The 26,010-nt window shown below is 35.1% G+C and overlaps 1 protein-coding gene across 2 annotated transcripts; it reads left to right on the top strand.

The window, feature by feature from the left end:
* The first annotated feature begins 2,741 nt into the window (after positions 1-2,741).
* LOC145668048 (uncharacterized) lies at positions 2,742-11,344 on the top strand. Of its 2 annotated transcripts, none has more exons than XM_081735529.1 (4): positions 2,742-2,975; positions 7,822-7,974; positions 9,331-9,438; positions 11,163-11,344. In XM_081735529.1, exons 1-4 carry the CDS (start codon positions 2,921-2,923, stop codon positions 11,261-11,263), a joined length of 417 nt encoding a protein of 138 aa, XP_081591655.1. In that variant the 5' UTR covers positions 2,742-2,920; the 3' UTR covers positions 11,264-11,344. The 2 variants fall into 2 exon arrangements, with proteins under 2 accessions (XP_081591655.1, XP_081591665.1); XM_081735539.1 differs by having other exon boundaries at positions 2,764-2,975; positions 7,815-7,974.
* Positions 11,345-26,010: the final 14,666 nt, after the last annotated feature.

The following is a 26,010-nucleotide window of genomic DNA, read 5'->3' as shown; positions in this document are numbered from 1 at the left end:
ATCATCGGTGTAGAAATTTTATTTGATACTTGAAAAGTAAGTTGTCAATTACGACCCAAAAGTGTTCTAGCATTAATATTAATATTCTTATTTTAGTTCACTACTTTTTGATACCCTTGGTTTTCGAAGCGTACGCTGCTGCGGCCGAGATTCCGGCTAACGAGAGGTTGTTGAAAACTTGTTCCGTTTTTTAACCACTAATATACTCCACCGTTACAGCACTATATAGGAAAATAAATGCAGAGTTGCACTGTATTATTAAGGTACTGGTGGGGCCGTTTACTATTTATACCCACTGGATCTGTGGACCCGGGACTTTATTAAATGGGTGCTAGCCGTTGTAGTTTTTGGCCGGCAGTATATTTTAAAATGTTATTAGGTTAAGCCACCTGTATGGATATGCAAATGAAATGTTAAAATAATTTGCGTTAATTTAAAGTTTGCTGACCACGATATAGGAAAATACATTGACAGCTAGTGAGAATTTCTAGATGAGAACGGACTGAGCGATATGGTTGTTACCGCTGAGTCGTTGGAACATTTGGTCTGCTCTGTCTAAGTTGTACATGGTTTGCTCTTCCTTGTCGCTGCATTTTCATAAATTATTGAAGAAAGCACTTAATTTAGTTTTAAATAACTGTAGAACGTAGTCTTTGCATATTAATGAGTAAGCAAGAAATACTGAGGCCTAGAGTAAGATAGATATAATACATTGATTATATATGTAGTTTAGATAATGAATGTGGTTTTTGTTACTTATTAAAATTCTCTCACGGTGAAAAAGCGTTTTAGACATACGTATGCGTGAACGATGAAAGATTCGCTTGTTTTATTGCGTGGGAGAAAAATTGAATTGTTAGCAATTTTTACCGAAGAAAGAAGTTATTTACGTTGCAAAAATAAAGTATAAATCGAATAATTATTTTTGATAACGTGGTGACGGTTAAAATTACAGTAGTTATAGATACTGAGACATCTTTATACCATTATGATCAAATTTCTTGGTAAACACTAGGAGATAAATTCTGGATTTTAGGATGAAACCTTACGATATTCTTCGCTTTTTACCATGTTAATTTCTGAACACGCTACTTTGAGGCATTGCACGTCATTATGTGTTAGTTTCACTCAATTTGTTCAATATTGTACAGGTGTTTTGCCAAGTGGCCAAAGGCAATTGCTACTAATATTTGACTTACATAAATTACGTACACTAGGAGAATACCAAGTAATAATTGATGATTTAAGATGCTAGTAACATTTAAATACTTTCTTGCGTTATAGCCTATTGTATTACATATGAAAGAAAATAAGCTATGAGACAAATTATAGATAACTAAATAGCGAATATAAGTTTAGACTAATTCTATTTGGAAAGACAAACATTATTGATTCTCTGTGATAACCATGCCTTGAACTACAAATTGAAATGTCCTAATAGTTGGCGTTGAGCGCCGTAAGGTCTGTGTCTAAAAGAACAGTGGAAATATCATTTAAAAACAGAAAATATGCAAGGTTGGCAACACATCTACAAACCATAGCTTAATCAAAGAAATATAATTATCATGCTTACCCTAAAATATTATAAAAACAAAGGTTGCGTTCCGCATTATTCCATCATACTTAAAAAGGATGAAAATATAGAACACAGAAATGTATGAAGACTTTGCTACCTTATTAGGACATCATTACTTAAAATTGGAGTTATACTTTCTCCTTATTTTGGTAAGTATAGCAATTACGGACGCATATTTTAGGTCTACTTTATAGCAGTGTATCATCGGTTGATATCAACATATTGAACGGCTTAAGTAGTATTTGTTTAAATACTATTAGTATTAACTACCAATATGCGCTATAAAGTACAAATACAAATATTAAGCAAACATATTTTAAAATTTCGAGAAAATTACAATTTAGGCTGTATAAATCAATCTTTTTTAATCGAACATTATTCAATGTGTAGCACCCAGTTGAAAGTTTTTGAAGGAGCCAGCAAAAAATCATGCTGAAACTTGCTGATAAGAGTGGAAGTCGGCTTCCTTCCTGAAACATAATGGACCAGCAACAGATGCTGATTTTTGCTTGGAGAATATCGTAAGTTCCTTGCTAGTTACTAGCATGTTGCTCGTTACAGGGAAAATTATCTCCATTAGAATATGATGGCAACTTGTAAGCTTTTGTGGATACTACAAACTATATGTTTAAAATCAATATTTGCTACCCATATCAATTGGCTTTTACGAATATTCATTCTATACATATACTCCTATTAAAAAAATATATGTGTTGTATATAAGTAAGAGGAAATGGAATGATATATTAGAAAAACAATTATCAAAGTTATATAGGCTACGTAGTTAATGAATGATCGTTTTCTATTTTTTTCGGTTTTGAAAACACATTTTTGCTGTTTTCCGATTCCCGAGAAATTTTCTGACTATCGATGGCATTCTGTCTCTCGTTTTTAAAGAAAACTTTCTGTCTTCCAATTTTTAGAAAATTTTTCGTATTTATTCAAATATCCGAAAAATGCCCTAATAGCACAAGTAGTCCACGGGACGTCCCATTATGATCCCGTACGACCCACAACGATCCTAAAAAATCCAGGATATAAATAGGTAATCCCAGGGAAGTCCCGCTTGGGACAGGCATGGGTCTATATGAATGGGAATCCCACGGTTGTCCTGCAGGATGGCCACTAGCAACGGGAAATAGAAATTCACAAAATTATACGTATTTCTCTCATAATAAAAGAATATGTTTAAAAATCTGCAGAAAAGAAAATATAAACCATAAAATTTCGCCTGGTCCTCAGTGCTGTGGTGCGCGTTCGGAACCGTCATTTGTTTGTCACAATTGCATTGTGGTTTGTGGTATTGGAGGGAATACGTGAGGTTCAGCGGTGACGCAGTGGTAGATGTTAGTGAAAATTGTGTTCCAACAGATTTTAGTCTGCAGCATAATTGATTTCGGTAAGTGTGTGAAATGAAAATTTTAGTGATTTAAAAAAAAAAAAGGTTGTTGTTATTCTAGTTGTAAAAAAAATGATGAAATGGTGATCGTACAGCCGTAGTACTCAATGTTTAAAGTTCAACAGAGCAGGAATGCTATGAACAATGGATTAATATGGGCAGATTTACAATAGGTCGGAATCTTTTAAAATATTTTTCACTTTTTATGTTTCAAATAATTATCTAAAACCTTCTTACTCTTATTTCACACTGTTATTTCATGCTGAAATTATGGCGTACAGTTTAAGAATAAACACGCAAACTGATTTACCATAAAACCTGCATTGTACCTGATGTACTAAACTGATAAGCAGGCATTCAGTGTCCAGCACCAGCCTCTGGGATTTTGTTAAGATATGTGTGGTAAAGCGAAGATGAGCAAATATTGTCTAATTATTTTTTTACTAGATTTGGGGCACTAGTGTTACAAAACGCTCCTCAAAACTTGTAGCTGATCGACTGAAGGGGCTTAGAAGCCCCGCAGGGCTAGTTGTTTTCTACCTTTGAAGTGACACATGATTTGCACTGCAACCATTGTTTCTAACCATTTCCCAAATCTTCAGATACAACACTTACCATCTCTTCCTAACTTGTATTCAGCCGCCTTTTGCCTTAGCAAATAGTTCCACCATAACATATACTTTCCTATGTTACTTACTCCCACATATGGTTTATGAAATTGAATGAAATGAAATATTTATTTTAACGTCTCACGATTGTGCACCGAGGCTATGGGAAACGGTGATGATGAGAAATGAATGAAATGGTGGAATGAAGAAAGTGGGAGGAAACGGGAGAACCCGAGAAAACCCACGCACACGGTGTTTGTCCACCACAGAGTTCACTTGGCGCGAGCTGGGATCGAACCCGGGACCCCAAGCACCAGAGATGAACGCTCTACCTCTGAGCCACCGCGGCCCCATATGGTTTATGAGTTTAAACAATTATATTACCGTTTCACTATTTTACTACTAATATTTTTCGACCTATAAATTTTTCTTTTGGTAGAGCCGTCTGCTAAAGTTAACCCGCCAAGGTGTTAGTTAGCGAAATTGATGAACATGGATTATTTTCAATTAAAACTGCTTTCATCATATGTTTTGTGTTTCTTTTCTGTTGTGAAGTGACTTAAGCAAACACAACAGTGTTGCACTTAAAAGCAGCGCAGCAGAATCTGCCTTTTTACAAATTTTAACCGGACGTATCTCATGCAAATTTCATCATAGTGTTGAAATTTGCAAAGATGATGTAATGAAACAGTTTAAAGGCTACTGTGGAGGCTTTTTTTTTTTTTTTTTTTTTTTACGTAGCTTGAGCTACATATCTCTACTATATTAATGTTTAAATTAAAACTGGTTTATTTACTTTACGAAATGCAGGTCTACCTGAGCGAGCGAACGGGGTTAGAAGCCCCCCGAACATATTTGCGACTTACAACTACAAATAATAGCCGAACCCCTTCAAAACGCAACGGAGGTTGAAAGGTTAGAATTTCCAAATATCGAGACTGTGAAGCGTGATTCGGGTTATCAGGCACCAGTGACGAAAGATTTTATGCGAAGAACTAACGTCTTAATGAAATTCAATTTGGGGGTTGCTTTTTGTTTCTCCTCCAGTCTTTTATGGTAGTGATTTTGATTAAAAAAAAAGCAGGGTTGGCTGGTTTAAACCAAGGTTTAAGCCAGGTGTTTTTTTCAAAAAAAAAAAAAAAACCAACTGGTTTAAACCAAAAAACGAAAATGTTCGTAAAAGTGTAAGTGTTTGTAAAATCTTGATGAACACACATTTGTGGGTTATCACGTTTCACTCCCGTATATTATTCGTATTATATTCAGACCTAAATTCCCCATTCATTACTCAAAAAGATTATACTACAAAAGCAACTCTTTTTATGTAAGTTTATAAATGTTTGTTTTGTGATTTTTTTTTGTAGTTATTATTGTTATGTAGGCCTAATTGCAATCAAAGAAACATTCTAAATATTGTTTTGTTTCAATGTTTACTATTAATAAAATACATCGAAATTCCGTACTTTGTGTGGGGGGGAAGGGTCATACAGACCCCACGAGAGGCATTTAGTGAAATGATAAGTATCTTCGATATCTATTTATGTATAAATGAGTCTGAGCCAAAGTGGACCCAAATAATTCGTATCTTTGTGATATGCAAATTAAGTCGTTGTATTTCTTTAATTTGGACCAATATAAGTCGTTGTTAACTAACTTGAATTAAATTAGTTCTTCTGTACTCCGTAGTACTTTGAAATTGTCCATATGTAATTCAGTATAATGGTTTCATTTGTGCAACTGTTTATCTTTTTGTCCTTCTGAAATGACTCTTGAGAGCTATATTAAGAAGCATGTAAAGATCAGTACAACGTATTTTTATCAGGATTCCTTCGTGAGTGAGTCGGCAGACGTATCGCATTTGTGGCCAATTAGTCCTAGTTCCGAGTTCAAATGGAGGACAGTTTCTATCGGATGTAACTCGAGAAGCAGTTTTTATTCCGCTTTAAGCTTATGTGACCCCTTCCAGCATAACCCGGCTGTTGCATAATAACATCAAGGCGAAACAAACTTATTTCTGTCCATATATGATATGAATATATAGAGCAAATTATTTAAACCAAATAAATCTGGTTTAAACCGAAAAAACCGTTTTTTCAATAAAAACCATGGTTTTTGCCAACCCTGAAAAAAAGTGACTTAGTTGCGTTACGAAATATAGCTGAGCGAGCGAAAGGGGTGAGAAACCCCGCAGTTTTTTTTCTTTCTTTCATTAGCACAATGGTTCACTAAGCTGTAGTACCAGTTCCATGGATCGAGTTGGGGGAAATACTAAATGCCATCCCAGTTAGGCAACTTCACTCTTCACGCACTTTATTGTATTTTATTCGCAAAATACGCAAACCTAATTTAATGCTAATATATTAAAATATACTAGTTTAGATTTTTTATGACAACGATTTGTAATATAAGAAAAGATAAAAGTATTGCAGTAACTCAAATTGTAAAAGCTGAGCGAGGGTTGTATTCTGAAAAGAGGAGGAAAAGAGAAAAACAATATCTGTGAAAGGTAATATTGGCTGGAACATGTTACCTTATTCTTAATCTGCACGGTGTGATTTACGTAAAAGTGGTAATTCGCAAATATAATCGAAAAATATGGATGACTATCCCAGTCATGTGTTTCTTTTATTTATATATTTAGTCAGCTTAGACAAAAGGTCTAGTGAGCTTTTGTCCTAAACCCGCCAGTGAGTGATGGAAGGCAGTGTTGGATGTAAAAGTAATGGAAAGCTACAACGTATTGTGCTTACTGCTCATAAATCCTTGTTATTGCCAGGGTTGGCAGAAACCATGTTTTGTCGAAAGAAAGAAAAGAAAAGTTACTTTTTGTTCAAATTGATTTCTTTATTTATTTAGGTTACATATAACTAAGTTTGTGTAGCCTTAACATCCTTATGCAACAGGAGGTTGATGAGCCCTTTCACAACATAAAAGGCTATTCCGAAAGTAGACATCAATAAAAATGACGTAATAAAGTTGTCATGCGCTTAAAATACAAGTTTTCGTAAAAAGCACCTTGTTCGGTTTGGTGCAATCAGTACATTAGCATAATTACAATCTGATTTTTTACTAGGGAACAACAGAATTTGGGCTTCGCCCACTTCACTTTATTCTAATACGGATAGTATTCTGTGAATCGGGATTGTCCAGTTTCAGTACAGAGCTGGGCGGTATATGTATATTTTACATCGAAAAGCTCCCGCTTTAATCGTGCCGGTGTGATTTTTCATAAGCAGATATTTTGCGTATTAATTTTCCTAGGGTTATGCCCTAGGCTAAAGGAGACTGATGATAATAATAAGTGAAATGGTGAAATGAAAGAAATGTAAGGAAATGGGAAAACCCCGAGGAAATCAACACACATGGTGTTAAAATTTATTTTCTTGTCACTGTATAATAGCCAGTTCGCTAAAACCGACGTTTATTTCTTAAAAAAGGCTGGAACTTTAAAATTAAAACTGAAAAGTCCAATTGATAAGATGTGGATGTAGCCAATAAGGTTTCGCAACTTCTAGTTCTGAAACTTAGTCGACTATGATCCTGCCAAGTTCGGTCACCAAATACCTGGGACTAGTTCTGTTAAATAAAATTTAAAAAAAAAAAAAAAAAAAAAAAGCTCGCTCACCTCAATAATCTGTACAGTGATTTCACTTGTGCAGTTGTCTTTCTAAAATAATTTAAAATATTCACAAGTACGCAAGATCAATATAACACATTTCTATCAGGTCTCTTCTGTACATGAGTCTACAGAGGGTCGAGCTAGGTCTTGGGTTCGGGGCCAGGCGGAGGACAGTTTTTCTTGGGTGCAAACTGGGTAAGTGATTTGATCCCACTTTAAGCTTTAGGTTCCATCCTTCATAAGGTCTCCGCTGATAAAGCTTAGTATGTATCGTGAATATAATGGTATATGTTCTCGCTATGTGTACAATATATTGAGTATTTTTTGGTGTTTCTTAATTCCGAGAAATATTTTTAACTGAAACATTGAAAACAACCAACTTCGATAAGAATGAAGTATACTTTAATGTGTTAGTATCGCTATTGTAATTTAAATACTTTTTTAAAAAATAATTACAAAGAATACCTCTAAAAAAATTTTTATGAAGTTCATAACGTTTAAAGTGCTAAGACCTGATAATTCCTGAAATTACCAAGTTTGCAATCAATAGAATTTTATATTTGTACTCTGATAAATTTGGTGCGTAATTTAATGTTAAATTTTATATTTCAGATTGCAGAGCTCCGTAAGATAGGGGGTACTAATATTGACAGTATTGTTACGAATATAATGAAGCGAATTCTAACCAACATGTTAGCAGCGGAAATAAGTTGGACAGGCGGAAAGACGAAGACATCATTCTCAGCCCTTGCACTTTGTGATGTTCTTACAGGTAATATATTATGATTTATTATATATTTTCTTATGTTATTATTTAAGACGATTAACTAGAATTTGTATGTTTCCACTCGATTCGACCATCCACTACAAAAATTATCCAGAAGTTAGTATTGTAAGACAATTCTCCGAAGTAATTTGTTCACAGAGCTCAGTTTTTCCAAAGAATTTGTATGAGAAAATAAATGTCGATATGTTTCGAGAAATTAAATTCAGGATTGTGAATTAGTATTTTATACCAGCTTACATAAACTTATTCTCTTAGTTTCTTGATACTCACTACTTGTTTAATATCATAATTGACTTTTCTTAAAATTTAATGATCGTGAACTGTTGTTTCATTCTATTTTAAAATTTATTTTTGAGAAAGAATGGATGGTAGATTTTTTTATAATGTTGAGCAGTTTGCGTTATCCAGGAGATTTTTTTTAAAATCATGGTATAGTACACAAATATTTCTCATGTTTTGAAAAACCTCTAAACTTAATTGTAAGGTAGAATTACAAGCTACCACGTGTCTGAAATGCTTCGTGATTTTAAATAAAATTAGGATGTTGTTTTTGAAATACACTAAAGTCCTACAAGTTATGGGATAGCGGTATAGAACCACTTCATGTGTTGCGGAAAACAAATATAAATGCACATAGCACTCGACTTCTGTTACTTGAACTTCTGTAAAAGGTCATTGACCGTGATGTTGCTTCTACGACGAAAACTATCAATGTGTGTGTTGCTCTTGATAACTGCCAATATGCCGGATAGCCATACTGATCATGATCCCAGTTGATACGAACTGATGGTAGAGTGCGTATGTGGCGGAGACTCTAGACGCCGTAGACTCAAGTTATCAACAAGGCAGTTACAAGCTTCTGGCCTGTAATTATGTGGTGCATGTTTATATGGCATTCTTGGATCCTCGAGTCCGATTGACCTAGACAATATCAGCAAGCCAAAATTATTCGCGATTGGTTTGCAGAACATTCTAAACAATGAATCGGCCAACTATACTGCTAGACATAAAGTTAATAGAAACATGTAGGATATCATCGTACGAACCATTTGTGCACACGTTTTACTTGCAACAATCACGTCATAATAGCCAACAACCAAGACTTTATGAAGGATTTCCACCGACTTGTCGAGTCCATGCCATTCCAAGTTGCTGCACTCGCCATGCTCGAGAAGGCATAGCACGATAGACCTATTATTTTTGTATCCCATAACTTTTGGAACCTCATTTCACCTATTGAAATGCATGTCGAATATTATATTTCATATTCCTTCTTGTTATAACACATATCTATTGCAGAAATTTGCCAGTTTTTCTCATTCAGAAATATTATATTTCCAGAGACAGTGAGGCAACACGCGTCCAGCAAATTTGCTACAGATGCTGAGATCAAAAGACCAGTTCAAAGCTGGCTTCGTCACGCAACGGAAAGAATGAAAAGAGAGAAACGTAAGTAACATATTGACACTTTTAGGTTTGTAAATTGCTTGCTCTTGCTTACTCGACGTGGTGAACGGAAGCTTCAAGCAATCAATTATAATACATAAAATTATTCTGTATTATTATGTAATGTATTGTTGATGTCGCACCAAAGACACCATTGTGCGACCCTACTTAATAGTTAAGAAAAGTCGTTGTAAAATTAATAATACACTCTCTTTGCATGTGTAACGCACCCGCGATAGGCATGGAAACCCATTTACGAAGTGGGATGTGTCTACTAAATACGTTTTATGACTTTTAAATAGTGTAGATGGCTATTGTAATTATTATAGTTCTGTATTTTTATCTTCATACAGGTCAGGCAGTCTTCGTTTTTAATGTTATTTTGCCATGTCCCAAGAAATCCTACACGATATACTTTCACATAAACTATAAACATGCCAAAAGACTGCTTGGGGACGATCGTCCTTCGGGATTCTACAGGGTGTTTACTGGAGTTGACTTCTTGACTTACAAATTTTCAAAACACCACCCTGGATAAAAAAAAGGCATACTATGATATTCAAGAAGCTGTAAAATGTGTTGATAAAGCTAGTTCTTCAATATTCTGATGGAAAGAATGCATAGAAACTAGTGGGTTAAAAAAAAAAAAGGAAACACTATTGATTTTCTTTCTCGAATTACCAAGTTCTTTCAATGTTTGACCAATTAATTTTATCATCACCTACACCCAGATAATGGGACTGCCATCTTGAAGGGTCTCAAAGGAAATCTTTATATTTCTCCAGTATTAGACAATAATTTCCAGTACATTCCAATATTTCCAGTAAGAAAATCAAATACCAGTATTTCAAGTACCAGTAGACACCCTGTTCTACACCACAGTTGATTCACATTATCTTCATCGTGTGTGTGTGTGTGTGTATGTGTGTGTGTGTCCAGCGGAAATCTTGTTCTTTTTTGTACGGTTCGGGTAATTTTTGGTCATCCCATTGCAAATACTTGTATCAATATTGTATTTTGTTTATTACTTAGTTGCTCCTTTCTAACTTCTATCTCAAGGTTTGTAACAAAGTAATGCTAGTAATTTGGCTTCATATGTTCCGTTTTCCACTTTTTACATGACATCTGATACAAAAGAAAGTAAATGAATTCAATGGATAGAGTTTTTTTCTTTCATTGAAACAATTTTTTACTTACGTCAAGGGATAGTAATGTTCAACAATGAATAAAAGAGACAAACGTCATTATCCAAAGCTAGAACTGGAATGTGTGTGTGCCTCGATTGGCCTGGACAGTTAGCTATGTTGCTTGTCTTTGCCTTTTGGCTTGATTACTGATTTAAAGGCTAACTTTATATATTCATCGCTATGCGAACTAAATCCAAACTTGGTGTGCTTTCTCTGCTTTTTAAAGTTCGTTGTTGGTTTATAATTAATACTTAGTATTATATTCACTTCTTGTCAGAAGCGCGACTGATTCGCAGCATCACATGTACTTACATATTTCTAGCGAAAAGATTTTTCAATTCAAGCAAAACAGGTCTCATTGTCTTATGACTGGATCATAATAATAAAGCGAGTAATTCCAACAAGTGTCATCTCCCTACTACTTTCCATACATCCATACGTATTTAACGTAATTATTAGATTTTTCTGTGGCTAATTTTTTATGAATATTTGCACTCACTTCGTCTTTTAACAGAATTTTTTTCCTTTTCTATTTTGTAGGGAAAGGGGATGAACAAAGCGCGATGTTGACAGGCAAATTAATACACATAAAGTGCGATGTGACTGAAGCCGGGATGAACATGCAAATGCTCACATTATAAAACCCTAGATGTATATTTTGAAAGGGTGAAAAAATCCCTTCATGTATGATAGCTTTTGAATAAAAGATTGTACGTGTGTAACCCATTTGTTTTATTAAGCATATCTTTCTTTGCTACACAGATGCTAGATAACTACGATCCAAACGTGACCTTCGGTTATTAATGATTAATTAGGTTCATGTTTCAGAAAAGGCAGTTTTTTTCCCCCTAGTTGAATCATGTTCCATTCTTATTTTCTTTCTATCCCTTGAGGAGAAATTTACAGCTGAACAACACTAAGTTAGTTATTATTACAAGTAATGTGGAAAAATACTATATGCAGATAACTTATATATTGTAAATAGCTACATCTTCGCTCTTATTTTGCATAGTCCCATATATGACTATGTTGAATCGTACAGATCACTTTGTCACAAGGAAGACGTCTGAAGGATTTGATGATGATACAATGTGGCGTCAAGCATCCACTGGCTACATTTTGCAGTTTATCCCGCCAACAAGGAGATTGTCCAAAGGCACCAATTGATATATTTTCTCACGAAATTTAAATTTACCTAACCATAGATAATATCATTGGAAACGTTACTGCGGTAATAGAGAGTGCAAGTCAACGAGTCAAACATTTGCTTTTGAAATGTTTACCTATAGCCAGTGGCGTATTTAGGGGGGTGGCTTCCGGGCTTAAGCCTCCCCCCCGAAATCTTACTTAGTATAGTAAAGTAAATGAAATATCTTGCAGAATTTTCACATTTCCAGGGAAAGCCCCCCCGAAAGATAGCAAAGCCCCTCCCGAAACAAAATCGTAAATACGCCACTGCCTATAGCCTATAAATATGTACCTGACGGGACTCACTGGGACTTTGAAGCGGATGTTCATGTACAGGCCACCCTGTGGTATTGCACGATAGCTCTATCGGTAATTACAGAGTGAAGCTATTGGTTATTTTTAGGCTCTGGCTTTTCAAAGGCGCCTCTCAAGTAGCTACACGTGAAATAACACATATTCCGTTTGATTTGCACTGTACATTGTGTTTGCAAATCTGAAACCAGAGCCTGAAAACAGTCAATAGATTCACATCGTCATTTCTGGTGCAATGCTACACGGTTACACATGAGCTTCCGTTTGAAGTCCCGTAGGATTCTCATCAGGATTTCACGGATGTCTCAGGAGTCCCACGGGATCGTCCCGGGATTATCCCATTCGCGTACGTGGTTCTGCCTGAGGATATCCTCTGGTTTCCTACGGGATTCTTCCTGCATGACTCCCGCTGGAGTCCCACGGGTCGTCCCGTTTCCCGGGACAAACGCGGACATCTGGAATTCGCGTGTCAGTCCCATGGATGTCGCAGGAGTCCTATGGGAGCGTCCCGGGATAGTCCCGTTTTCCCGGGCGGGAGGGCCATGGGACATCCTAGGGAAGATTTTGTGCTATTAGGGTGTTTTCCGGAAAATGTAACGTGTTTCCATTTTCGTTTTTCGGATTTTCGAAAAAAATCCGAAGTTTATTTCCGTTTTCGGGAAACACTCCATATTCCAATTATCTGAAAAAGTATGGCCTTCTCTGCCATTTTCGGAAACAGTTTCCCAGTATCTGGAAAATTTTCTGTTTTCCGTAAAATTCTCCGTCTTTCATTTTCCGAAATTTTTTTCCAAAATTGTCCCTTTTTCGCTTTTCCGTAACTTACAAGAGAAAACAGAATAGCTTGCAGGTTTGTAGCATATGTTGCTGGTAAGTTGGAAAATAAGCTTGTATCGTTCCATTTTCCTGAAAACTATAAATATGTGTATTGGAACAATATTTGCTAAATAGATTGATTTTTGCTAATATTCGTCATATACATATACTGTAAAAAATATTATGGTAGTATAATTTAAAAGGAAACGTACATATTTGAAAAAATAATTTTCATCAAATCTACATTTTTTTTTTCCATGTTGAGAAAGTTTTTCACATTGCCTTAATCTTACAAAGCACTATGAAACAACTTGAAAACAGAGATTGCAGATTAAACGCCAAAGCATATAAAGAATTAGCTGTCGAACTTATGCATATATGGAATTATTTCGTATAAACATTCAACCTACACCAGTGCCACCTAGATTACAAGCCCTTTGCGCTGTGTAGCAAACACTGAGTGACGTCATATTGACTAGGGAAACCGCATGATTTGTTTGTGTGTGTGTGTGTGTTTGTTGTTGGTCACGGATCCAGCGAAGTAGACTGACTTAATGTTTTTTACTATAGAATTTAACTAATACAACTATTGTTCTTATTTCAGTTATGGAAAGAAATGTTGCGTAATTGTCGTAATGAAAAATTCTAGTGTTCGTTTTCCATTTATGGATAAGAAAGAAAATTGGACGTTTGTTTTTAAAAGATAAATTATGTTCCAAATAATCACTGTAAGGTAAGGAGTAATTTTTATTAGTATTTGTCATTTTTAGATATATATATAAATCATGTCTCAGAGTCTTAATAGGGTGAAGAGGTAGTCCCAAAAGTGGTAATTCCAAGATTAAAATGAGTGACTGCAATTATAAGCGAACTGTAAAATTATTAGATGTCGTAGAATTTCTACGTCATGTACGTAGAAATTAAATGTTACATGTCAGAATGCATATGATTTATTGTACGAAGAGTGTTGGTTTATTTAAAAGCACCATATTTTGGAAGTTAAAATTCAATACTATGCATGAAAAGACCTATAGGCATTTGGTTCAATTGAATCGCTCAATGAGCCTATTCATAAAGAACCGGTTTCTGCCCGTGAATTATAGAAAGAATAAAAATGTTAGAAATAATAGAAGATTCATTACATTTCATAGTTCAAGGACAGGAACCGGTTCTTTACGAATAGGTTCATTGAACAATTCAATTGAATGAAATACTTAGAGGAAGCTCTTGCCCAACAAATTTCTGGAAGTGATAACATTAAATACAAAATAACACACCTGTATTTTATGTTTACATGTGTAGTGATACTAAAGTAAAATCATTACATGTGCTTTACTACGGATTAATGAGTGCATATGAAATATGCCTATTTCCCACCGGCGTTGTATTTCTGCAGGAGGACCGCTACTAGTATGGAACCATGATAAGTGCTATTGAAACTCGTATCATTGCTAAAACCCACTTGCTTTCTCTACCCTCGCTGACGCGTATACTTACCTTCGCTGACGTCTCTGCTCTCTTTGGAGGCACCTCCTCGGTAATGCGGGGGCCACCCACTTTTGCCATACCTTGACTTGCTTAGGTGGCATTCGTGCTTTTTAGTGGGCACTTAGTACAGATTGGTTTGTTTTATACATAGGCTTATGTGTAGCAAAAGGCCTATGTCCAGCTCTTTTTTCTAAAAAAAAAAAAAAAAAAAAAAAGTACAATTTTGGTGGGTTTTGTTTACATTAGGTTAGGTTAGTTTGTTATATTATGTTAGTGTAGGGGTCCAGCACAATTTTCCAAAGAAATTATAAGATTTCGTTTATTTCTACTAATATTTAGTTACGTTAAGTGTGTACGGGTTAGTTTATGTCAGGTTAGGTTTTTTTACGTCTAAGTACTTGCATCATCCATTTCTCTTGTACATTCTGTGTTTTTACGTGCTTTTAACTCATTCTGCTAAACATACTCCTATGCAATCCAAACTCCGTGCTTATAAACAAATAGTAATATGAAAATTCTAATTTTCCAACAGTTTCTTATGATGGACCCTTTGAACTTTAACTATGCCATCTAAGATATTTCAGTGTCTCTCATTGCAAATCATTTAGAAAACAATAAGGAGATAATTAGTGACATAATTGTAATTTTTAACAATTATTTCGAGTGGTGCGCCAAACGTAAACCTGCATAGCACGAAGTGAGATTTTTATGTAACATAGGAAGTCGCATGCAGCTCTACAATACGTAGGAAAATGACATAAAATATTTTAATGTACTTTTGTTGCTTGAAATAATCTCCTAAGTCTTTCTGCATTATTATTTTACTGGCGCATGCCCAAGTTATCGCGCACTGATTCATATTGATTGACTGCTGCAGATGGCGGCACAGAAATACAAAGCTTACGAAGAAATAAACAGAATCAGACTAAATGTGATAACGAGAGTAACAAATGTTAGAGAAGTCATTACTTTAGGCTGATTAATAAGGGAGAAAACATAAGTTAAATTGTGGTCTGTATGTGTTTGTGGATTGATGAGATATGAAGTGAGGTGGCAGTATTATATTAATGATTGGAAGAAGCACCCGATTTTTTTATCACCAGTTCCTCTATAGATGTGAATTTAATGATAAACACTGAAGGAAAAATGCATGACTGGAGCGAGACTCGAACCTGGGATATTTGGTTTACTGTGCCAATCCGTTAACCACTACGCTACTTATTCCACTCGCTGTAATCTAGTGAAAGAGCATTGACTTCAGCAGTGAAAATGTATGGTTGTTCAGGGAGCGGACTCGGTAGCATCGGAGTTTTAAACGCATCGTGTGGATACGCCGAAGTTCCTTGATTCGATTTGATTTCATTATTTGAATTTTAGTTTAGTGTCCCTTTGGCAGCGATTCTATATGGGACGTGGACTACAGCTTAACGTGGACTTAGATCCACACATAAGCATATTAAATTATAAAATAACAATATACAAAATATTAATGAAAATAGAATAAAAGACTAAGAAAACAATAACTGCTACAGAAATTAAGAAGTAAATTTTCTACTTATAAGTGCTATTACTTCTCTAAAGGAAATCGGAGTTCCTAGATTCCGGAGACCTATGGATGCAACTGCCACCTTCATATGGAATTTGTAACTTGTGGATTATGGCGTCTATTAGATAAAGAGTGCTTTTGCCAGTCTGAAGTATTTTTTCAGTTCTCCGTCACAACATCACATAATCGTCACTACGTGGAGTACAGAGGTAAGTAATATAGCATTAGTTAGATCTGAACTTTGTTTTTATGGATATTCAAACAATAAACCTTAAATGCCAAACAATTGCTGAGTAATTACGAATTTGTTGCACAACATGGGCTTGGGGTTAGTTGGCGTATAGCATTTGGGGTTGGTTTGCAAGTGCGCCAATCAACCTCGTGTGAAATTTTTATTTCATTTTACTTTTATTGTTACATTGATTTTTTCTTGTTATGTACTTTACAGTTCTACTAATATTTTACTTCAATGTTATACAATAGCATGCACGTATAGGATTACTACCAAAATTTAGAAATCGAGATAAGACTGTATGCCAGACTCTGAATTTTCTGAATTCTCAGGATCAAGAATATTTTGTATGTACTCTTTTGTTTCAAAAATAGAGGCCTAGCTATTGCTTTCTCTTCCTTTGTGCAAAGTAGGAAATAAACTGCATTTCTCGATAACTCAGCTAAACCATATCTTAGTTTCTCTTAGCTACTTTGTGAACAGGGGGAAATAAACTACCTTTTTGATAGTTCAGTCATTTTAATTACATTTTGAAATACTATGCAGCATTAACCTATATCAAATCATATTAAAACTAATGTGGTTTAAAAATCTTGTAGCTTTCAATGTCATGACACTCAAGCTAGAATGAAAGCATGCTGATTCTTTTAAATTTTGTAAATAAAAGTCATTTCAAACTTCAAATAGCCAACTTCATTGCTATATATATTAATTACAATTTTTAAAAATAACGTTTATATCTAATAAATCCGACTTTTTTGTGTTTTGCTATATTTAAAATGTATGCCAACTAGTCCTTATTGCAAATAACCACAACATACATAATTCAGCGCAACATGAGAACCTCTACCTCGGTAGACAAGTCCTAGCTTCTACCTTCAAAACTTTTTTCTTTTAAGGAGGAACCACTGGACAAATCCACCGAAATACAAGTTTACTTTTGCACTACGTGTAGTGGAGCAATCGATACTTTCCACAAAAATTCCACTTCAATTTTCCTTTAACCATATATGCAGAAATACTTTTTTTTAATGAGTACCGAATTAGTGGGGTAAGGATCTAATCTACGTTCTGAAATTCTAAATCCCCAAAAATTTCAAGGTAGATAACAATTTATTGTAACAAATTTTTCGAAACAACAATGATAAATATATATTCAACAAATTAAATCTTGTATATGAAAGTTGTAACTTGAAAAGCTTTAAATAGTATGAAAAGCAAATCCAGCCTTGAACTGGGAACGAATACTTTGTTGCATTCAAATCAAAAGAAGTTTTAACGATCTTAATTTTCTTACCCTTCTTTTAACAAATCCCTTTCCCTTTTATTTTATGAAATCCTCCTTCAAAGTTCCGAAATAGGAGAGGGTTTAGGTTGAAATTCTTAAACCTGATTTAACTTTCAGCTTTAATTTAAATTCTTCGTTTCTTGTCATTAAACTTTTGAGACCAACAGGAAGCTTACCTTGAGAAAGATAGTGAATAGTGTCAGTAACTGACTCCTCTAAAAATTTAGAATAAAAATAAACATACCAAAAGATGATTAACATAAAAGAACCTTTCACTAACTCATCCACCTCTTCCGTGAATCACACATTTAAATTAAAGCTTATGAGGCTTTCAAAAATGGTAACAACTTAGTCGTAATTTTTAAATCAAATACCTGTTACTTCGAGTTTTGTATTATTTACACCTTCATTTGCAATATTTCAAGTCTTCCAAAGCCATAGTGTTAAACACTACCAATATGCAACTGATAAATTATTAATGTATAATACTATTTCACGTTCCCATTCTCTTTTCTTTTAAACACAACTATTTTCCCCTACATTACACTCACCGGTCTTCCAGTCAACAGGAAGGGCCTCTCGTTTTCCACGAGGAGGAAGCCTTCCCGGCATTGCAATTACTACCTATATTTCAACATTTTTAGCTTTGATATACCTTTTACAAAACCTAACATGTCTTTTTATTCTTATTTGCGAGTTCTCAACTTTCTCTAGCCACACAGTATTGGGTGTTGGCTTGCTCAGGACACGGAAAGGCCCGCCATAAATTGGCGCGATTTTTGGATTAAAATGCTTTCCCGCAGATAGTTTTAACATATGTTCCACCAAAACAGAATCACCGATCTCAAACTTAACCAGTACATGTTTTTGATTATAAACCTTTTCACTATGTTTCCAGGATCTTTCAATATTCTTACATATATTTTCGAATTTCTGTTCTTTATTTTGATCTTCGTCCAAAACTTCAAGATCCATTAACCATTTAGCATCCAAAGGATGAATAAACTTCGTCCCATAAAAGCTTCACAAGGTGCGACCCCAATACTTTCACTTTGGCCTATGTTGAGAGTAAACGCTATTTTCGATAGTAAGTGGGCCCAATTTCTTTGACTCTTATCAACATATGCCTTGATCAGATTTTTCACTGAACGCACCGTTCTCTCCGACTGATTCGGAGAAGGGTTATATGGAGAGGTTTTTATCCCCTGAATACCATAGGTATACAAGAATTGGCTGAAGTATTCTGAGACAAAGTAAGAAGCGCCATCATGAAGGACTTTCCCTGGCAACCCGTAGCGCAAAAACAGTTCTAATAATTTAGAACAAATATTTTTTGAGGTTAAACTTCTCAAAGGTTCTAACATCACAAATCTGCTAAAAGAATCAGTTACGACTAGGATATATTCCTAACCTGAGCTTTTAGGAAAACGCCCAGCCCTGTCAATACGCTAAACATAATTTGGATGTGTGATTTTCCTAGAATATTAAATTCCCATTGGTTTTGAACCACTTTCTATACAATTTTGGCAAATATGGCACTTTTAAATATATTCTTTTATATGTTTAATTATATTAGGCCATGTATAACGAGAAGATACCTTCGCTATAGTCTTTCTCACACCCATATGACAACCATTCACTAAGGGCTGGTGAGTATATTCAATTATGGAATTTATTAAGTTTGGAGGAATAACAACTCGAAAACCATTCCCACATTTCCCTTTTGTTTTCTTGAACAGAATATTTTGTTGAAGTTTATATTGGCTTACCTCCTCCTTCCGTTCTAACTTATCAATTACCTCTTTAAGATGTGGATCCTTACGCTGTTGTTCTTCTAAGGGTTTACTCAAATTAGGATACTTCCAGAAATTGAAAAAAGAAACATTTACATTTTTCCCTCGATCTTTTACCACTTCGACTACATTTTCATCTTTAGTATAAAACTCTAAATGATTTCCAACCTTGTACAAAATATTGGCGACTGAGTTGACCATACTTCTTATGTGAACAATTCGGAATTTATAACGAGCTATTTTCTCGAGTAAAGTTCCATAGCGTCTCTGGCGCTTATGATTTGTTAAAAGCCACGTTAGACTTTTCGAATCAGAATAGACTACAAAAGGATTATGGAAATAGTATTCAAATTTTCCAAGCAAAGACATAAAGATTTCATTACTAATTCGTAAATACTCTTACTCCAGTCTGATGGAGGAATAGCTTTTCAGAACTGGGAAAGTGGTCGTAAGTTTCCATTTTCATCATATTGTGAGAGAACTCCAGAAAAATGACGGAGACTAGAATCGCAATGAATTACAAAACTAGAGTTCATATCTGGGGCTCTTAAAATCACATGCTCACAAAAGGCTTGCTTTAAAGTTTGAAGAGCTTGATCATGAATCTTTGTCCATTTAAAAGGATGTTTAGTAGACCTAAGTTCTTGTAGTAGTGCTATTAATTCTGAATACTTATATATAAATTTGGAAAAGAAATTAAAGAACGAACAAATTCTATTAACTCCTTTTCGATTCTTTAGCCTTGGAATATCTTGGATCGCCTTTATTCGCTCAGGATCTATACTCATATTATCGTTTTCAAAACGGAAGCCCAAATACTTAATACTAGTTTGAAACAAATGAGTTTTCTTGGGAGAAATTGTAATACCCCATTTCCTAAGACGAGATAATACCTCTTCAAGCAGTTTTTTATGACTTTCAAGATCCGAACTGAACAATAAAATACCATCCAAAAATGTTTCAAGATTTTTTCCAATAAGATCATGGAATATCTTATTTATTATATTACTTAGAACGAATGGAGAAACTGTTAGTCCCATAGGACAGGCTGTAAAACGATAAACCTTATTCTCGGTTACAAAAGCAGTGTAATTTCTACATTCGTCAGAGAAGGACAACTGATAAAAGCTACTTCGGATATCAAAAATTGAAAAAATCGAATGATTTGAAATGCTAGAAATCACATTTTCCATACTCGGAGACGGAAAGGTCTGAGCAATTATCCTCTTATTAATTTCTCCAAACGCCACTACGAGCCTCTTACTTTTATCAGCATTTGTAACCAAGAAACAGGGAGACGTAAAGGGGGAATAATCAATTTCTTCCACAATTCCTTCATTAACTAAATTCTGAATATATTCCTCAAGTTCATTTTGTTTATTGGTGGGTTTTTGATACGGCAGTTGACGAATAGGAGTATTATCAGATAATTCAATATTATATGTAAAGTCTTTTACTTTTCCTATTTTAATGGTGATAACAGCAGAAAAATTTTCTACTAATTTATCAACATACTCTTGCAATTCAGGATTTTTCTGTAAAAGTTCTGATGAAACCTTATAATTACCTTTTCTTTCTTCCCTTTCGGATGTAAAACTGAATGGTCAAACGGCACCTCCAGTTCTTGATCAAAGAACACCCCAACTGCGGCATCTCTCCTAAAGACACCTGAAGCCACAGTAGTCGGCAAAGTTGATGTTGACGACATCCTCATCGTGCTCGAAAAGTTTGGAGTAAGACTAGGGCGAGGTAAAGTTTTTGGCGAACCAAAGGAGCGTGCTGGTTGCTTTCCACTGACCCCGTCCCTAGAAGTAGATAGGGAAGAGCGAGGAGTAATTGCTAATAACGAAGTCTCTCGAATAGGTACAACTAATTTTCGATATTGGACCTTATACACTCCATTAGAGATGTCAATGACTGCATTATATTTGGAATGAAGACTATTCCCTAGTAAAATGTCAAAGTCCTGGGCTTCAACTATGTAAAAGAGTTCCGAAAATTGCTGTCTTCCCATTTTGAAGTAGATTCTAACACGTTGATTTACCGTTACTTGGATATTCCCTAATCCAGTAGGTTGAACACTAACATTTTTCACTTTAATTTTGCAGTTTTTTCAATAGATCAAAATACCGCTTACTAACGTAAATACACGTACTACCAGTATATATCAAACAATTTACATACTTCCCTTTTATGTAAACCGGTACAGAAATTAGATTTTGAGAAAAGGGAGTATTTTCCAATAAGTTCTTACTCTCACTTGATCAATCACAAGGTTGAACACAATCCTCTACACATGTCTGACTATTCCCACCAATATGATCAACGCTCTTACTTAATAATTGAGGGGGATTATAATAACATCTTTGAGTTGGTTGTCTTCATTGCATAATTGCCTGATCTCTAGTATTTTTAACACCGACCATAGCAGAGGCTTTCCTGGATGGTACCATATCCCGATTTCCCCTAACAGGTGTTCGCAGTTTATAATAATCGGCCTTATACCTATGCAACATATCATACCGAGCTGACAAAGACATTAATTGCTCAAACGTGTTAGGCATTCCATGTTCTACCAAAAACATATGGGAAGGACAGACCATGCTACATATAAGATCACAAACACAATTTTCACTAAAAGACATCAAGGACGTTAACAAAGCTTAATTTAAGATCTGCAAATTCAGAAATGGTTTGATCTTTACTCTGCATTGCGTAAAAATATTTTGACATGAACTGGGAACGAGCAACAGTTGAAATAAATCTGAGCATAATTCTCCTACAAATAGTCTGCCACGAATAAGAACCACCAATAAAGACCTGTATCATTTCCTGAACTCTACCTCTAGAAGATCAAAAGCAGGCAATGAGAACCAAATCTAAGGGTAAAGTCTTACTCCTCACAATACTATCTAATTTCAGTAGAAATTTAAATGTTAGTTCCGTATTAGATCCATCTATAATAGGAAGTGAATTTATTTCATTAATTAGAGCTCGATAACACCATCCGAAGCTTGTTTACTAAAGCTTAGTGTCAAATTATTAGAAAAGGAAGTATTTTGAATAGTACTCCTATTTTCATTACAACCTCTGACACCGCCACTGAAAGTTGGTTGGATTAGTGGTTGACTGAATCCACCCCCACGTTCAAATATTGGGTTTTCAAATTCATATGAGTACCCCAGAAACTCATCACTACTTGTACTAGAGGTTTCTCTTTCATTATTACGTCCAGAAGGAAAATTTAAATCTCTGGCTCACCTATCGCAATTCTGTGCCATATTGCTAACGTCCTTCACAAGACAAAAATATATTAATAATACTAGATAATTACAAAATTACCCCAATATTCGGCGCATGCAATGGTTTTGTTTCTAAACAGCTGAATTCCCAAACGTTACACAAAAATGGGGGGAATGAGTAACAGATTAGTGGGGTAAGGATCTAATCTACGTTCTGAAATTCTAAATCCCCAAAAATTTCAAGGTAGATAACAATTTATTGTAACAAATTTTTAGAAACAACAATGATAAATATATATTCAACAAATTAAATCTTGTTTATGAAAGTTGTAACTTGAAAAGCTTTAAATAGTATGAAAAACAAATCCAGCCTTGAACTGGGAACGAATACTTTGTTGCATTCAAATCAAAAGAAGTTTTAACGATCTTAATTTTCTTACCCTTCTTTTAACAAATCCTTTCCCTTTTGTTTTATGAAATCCTCCTTCAAAGTTCCGAAATAGGAGAGGGTTTAGGTTGAAATTCTTAAACCTGATTTAACTTTCAGCTCTAATTTAAATTCTTCGTTTCTTGTCATTAAACTTTTGAGAACAACAGGAAACTTACCTTGAGAAAGATAGTGAATAGTGTCAGTAACTGACTCCTCTAAAATTTACAATAAAAATAAACATACCAAAAGATGATTAACATAGAAGAACCTTTCACTAACTCACCCACCTCTTCCGTGAATCATACATTTAAATTAAAGCTTATGAGGCTTTCAAAGATGGTAACAACTTAGTCGTAATTTTTAAATCAAATACCTGTTACTTCGAGTTTTGTATTATTTACACCCTCATTTGCAATATTTCAAGTCTTCCAAAGCCATAGTGTTAAACACTACCAATATGCAACTGATAAATTATTAATGTATAATACTATTTCACGTTCCCATTCTCTTTTCTTTTAAACACAACTATTTTCCCCTACATTACACTCACCGATCTTCCAGTCAACAGGAAGGGCCTCTCGTTTTCCACGAGGAGGAAGCCTTCCCGTTGACGTCAGCTACTCACTCGCGCAGCCGGTTTCAGCAGCAAGCTACTACGTAGAAGCGTGACCAGGCAGGGTTGCCACCTACTTTTAGGAAACCTTGAAACGGGGTTTCATTTACAAATAGATTTCAATACAATGATAATAATTAATTGTAACATCCTACAATATCAACCAACTAGCCCCTTAGTAGGGATCGGTTGGCATACTCCGTTTTAAAAGAAAGAAAAATTTATTTCTCGAAGTGTAAGCAAGAAAACAAACAAAAATTGAATTTACTAGAGGAAACACTTGTCTGTTCGTACACATCCATTACATTGCAATATAGTACACAATCTGCTCATGAAAAAATAAAGAATGAAAAGTTCGCCAATTAGCCCCAGTCTCCCCTATATGTTTAAAAAGTTGGTTATTTTATGAAGACAGGAGATACATATGATGTAAAAGTTCAGTAAATCGTACATGCTCTTACGCAATGAGAGACAATTTGCTTGTAATTATGTGTTAATTTAGATGAATTTATAACTTAAAAATGAATGTTTTTGTTATTTGCTGAAATGATTGCTCCCTTTCTGCACTGAGGTTATATTTTGGAGGCGCCGGACCTCTTGGACATTACCATATATACATGTTACAGTTGGCAATACTTCTTAAAATGACGTAGGTGGGAGAAATTTTAAAGCGATCGTTGCTTGTTTTCGCACCTTGACACTTGACCAACAGTTTTTAGTAGTTGCGATTACCACATACTCTCCTAATTTCACGACTTTTTGCAGTATTGCCAACTTTAACATGCATTATCATATCTCCTGAACGGTGTAAAATATCAAATTGCTGTAAACGGCATTATGATCATACATCTTTTTGAAAATAATCTACGTAATTAGATGTGATACTTATCTCAGCTCTTTTTCGAAATAAAGCCCTTTGCATGAAGTCAAGTTTTGAATTCCCTGTAGCTTTTTTCTTCTGTTTGATAGAAATACACCATATGCTGACCTAGTATGCGACACTAAGGTGCTTTCGATGTGCGATGCGCCATCCGTCTCACTTCCGTCATTACTGTTGTAGAGGCCTCTGGCCGACACAGTAGTTTTTGCCAAATACCTCCAACTTTTTTAAACAATCATGATAGGACACAATAAGCCAAGATCCTCATTCTCCGGATGCCGAACTTTGTCTGGGCAAGGCAACGTTCACAATCACATGCAGGCAGAGGGTGCTAAGAATTCCCGGAGTTACGGACTAGGTTGCCATTTAAAACTGACCATGGCCACATATAATGCAAGATCCTTGGCTTCAGAAGCAAGATTCCAGGAGATGGAAGAAGAGCTAGAGAAAGTCAACTGGGACATCGTTGGATTTAGCGAAGTATTAAGGAAAGGAGAAGAATTAATCGAACTGAAAACGGACACTTATTCTACTACAGAAGATCAGAATGTGGCAAGACCGGCGGAGTGGGATTTCTTATCAACGAAAAATTGAAAAACAAGGTCCTTGAGGTAGATAGTATACATGTATCTAGTCGAGTAGCAAGGCTTGTAGTCAAACTTCCAAGAGATATACACTACAAGTGATTCAAGTGTATGCACCTACCAAAAGCAATTCAGAAGAGGAAGTGGAAGTGGAAATGGAAGATAGGTTGTAGTGGAAAAGAGTTGAAAAGACCTTCATCCAGCAGTGTATTGACAATGGTTGACTATTACTATATATATATATATATATATATATATATATATATATATATATATATATATATATATTAGCTCAAATGCAAGTTCTTCGCACAGTATGACAAAGTTTGTGAAAAATATTTGAATCCCCCAACTCCCCATATAATGCTCATTTCAACGATTGATTACCTGGTTTATCTCGACGAATCTATTCTTTGTTCATATCATAGTCACTGTGACTTTTTATTTTTAACTCCCATCACTTCCCATACCAGTGGGAGCTATATTTTACGCTAATTGCATTGGGAGTCACCATTCATCTTCGTGACCCAAAAAACTAAGAATTCGACACTAATACCAGTTGTTTTCGATTATTTGCATATGCCATCCCCCTGTGAAACTCTTGGGGATGATAGATGTATCTCACCCCTACAGGGGTGTAGCCAGCAGGTTTATGTAGGAGGGGCTCGTCGTTTTTCAAGGGAGGCCAGTTACAAAGCCAAATGAGATTATGTTGCAGCTAGTGTTTTTGAGGCCTAAAAAAAAGAAAAATTTCGCTTTTCTTCGGGAAACTAAAGAGCACTGGTTTCTAGCTTCTTCTTCTTCTTATTATTATTATTATTATTATTCGCCTTTTCTCCATAAATTATATTCCAGTAAGTTTTTATTATGTTTAACCAATAATACTGTCTCGGACCAAACATACCTTTGTGCATAACTATTTTAGTTTAAGCCCTTGTGCACAGGCTCTCAATCTACATAAAGCTGATTTTCTTTG

This window comes from Thermobia domestica, chromosome 1, assembly GCF_964235325.1.
Source record: "Thermobia domestica chromosome 1, izTheDome1.hap1.1, whole genome shotgun sequence".
NCBI lineage: Eukaryota > Metazoa > Arthropoda > Insecta > Zygentoma > Lepismatidae > Thermobia > Thermobia domestica.
Note: the sequence above shows the minus strand (reverse complement) of the source record. Positions and strands in the feature narration are given on the sequence as shown.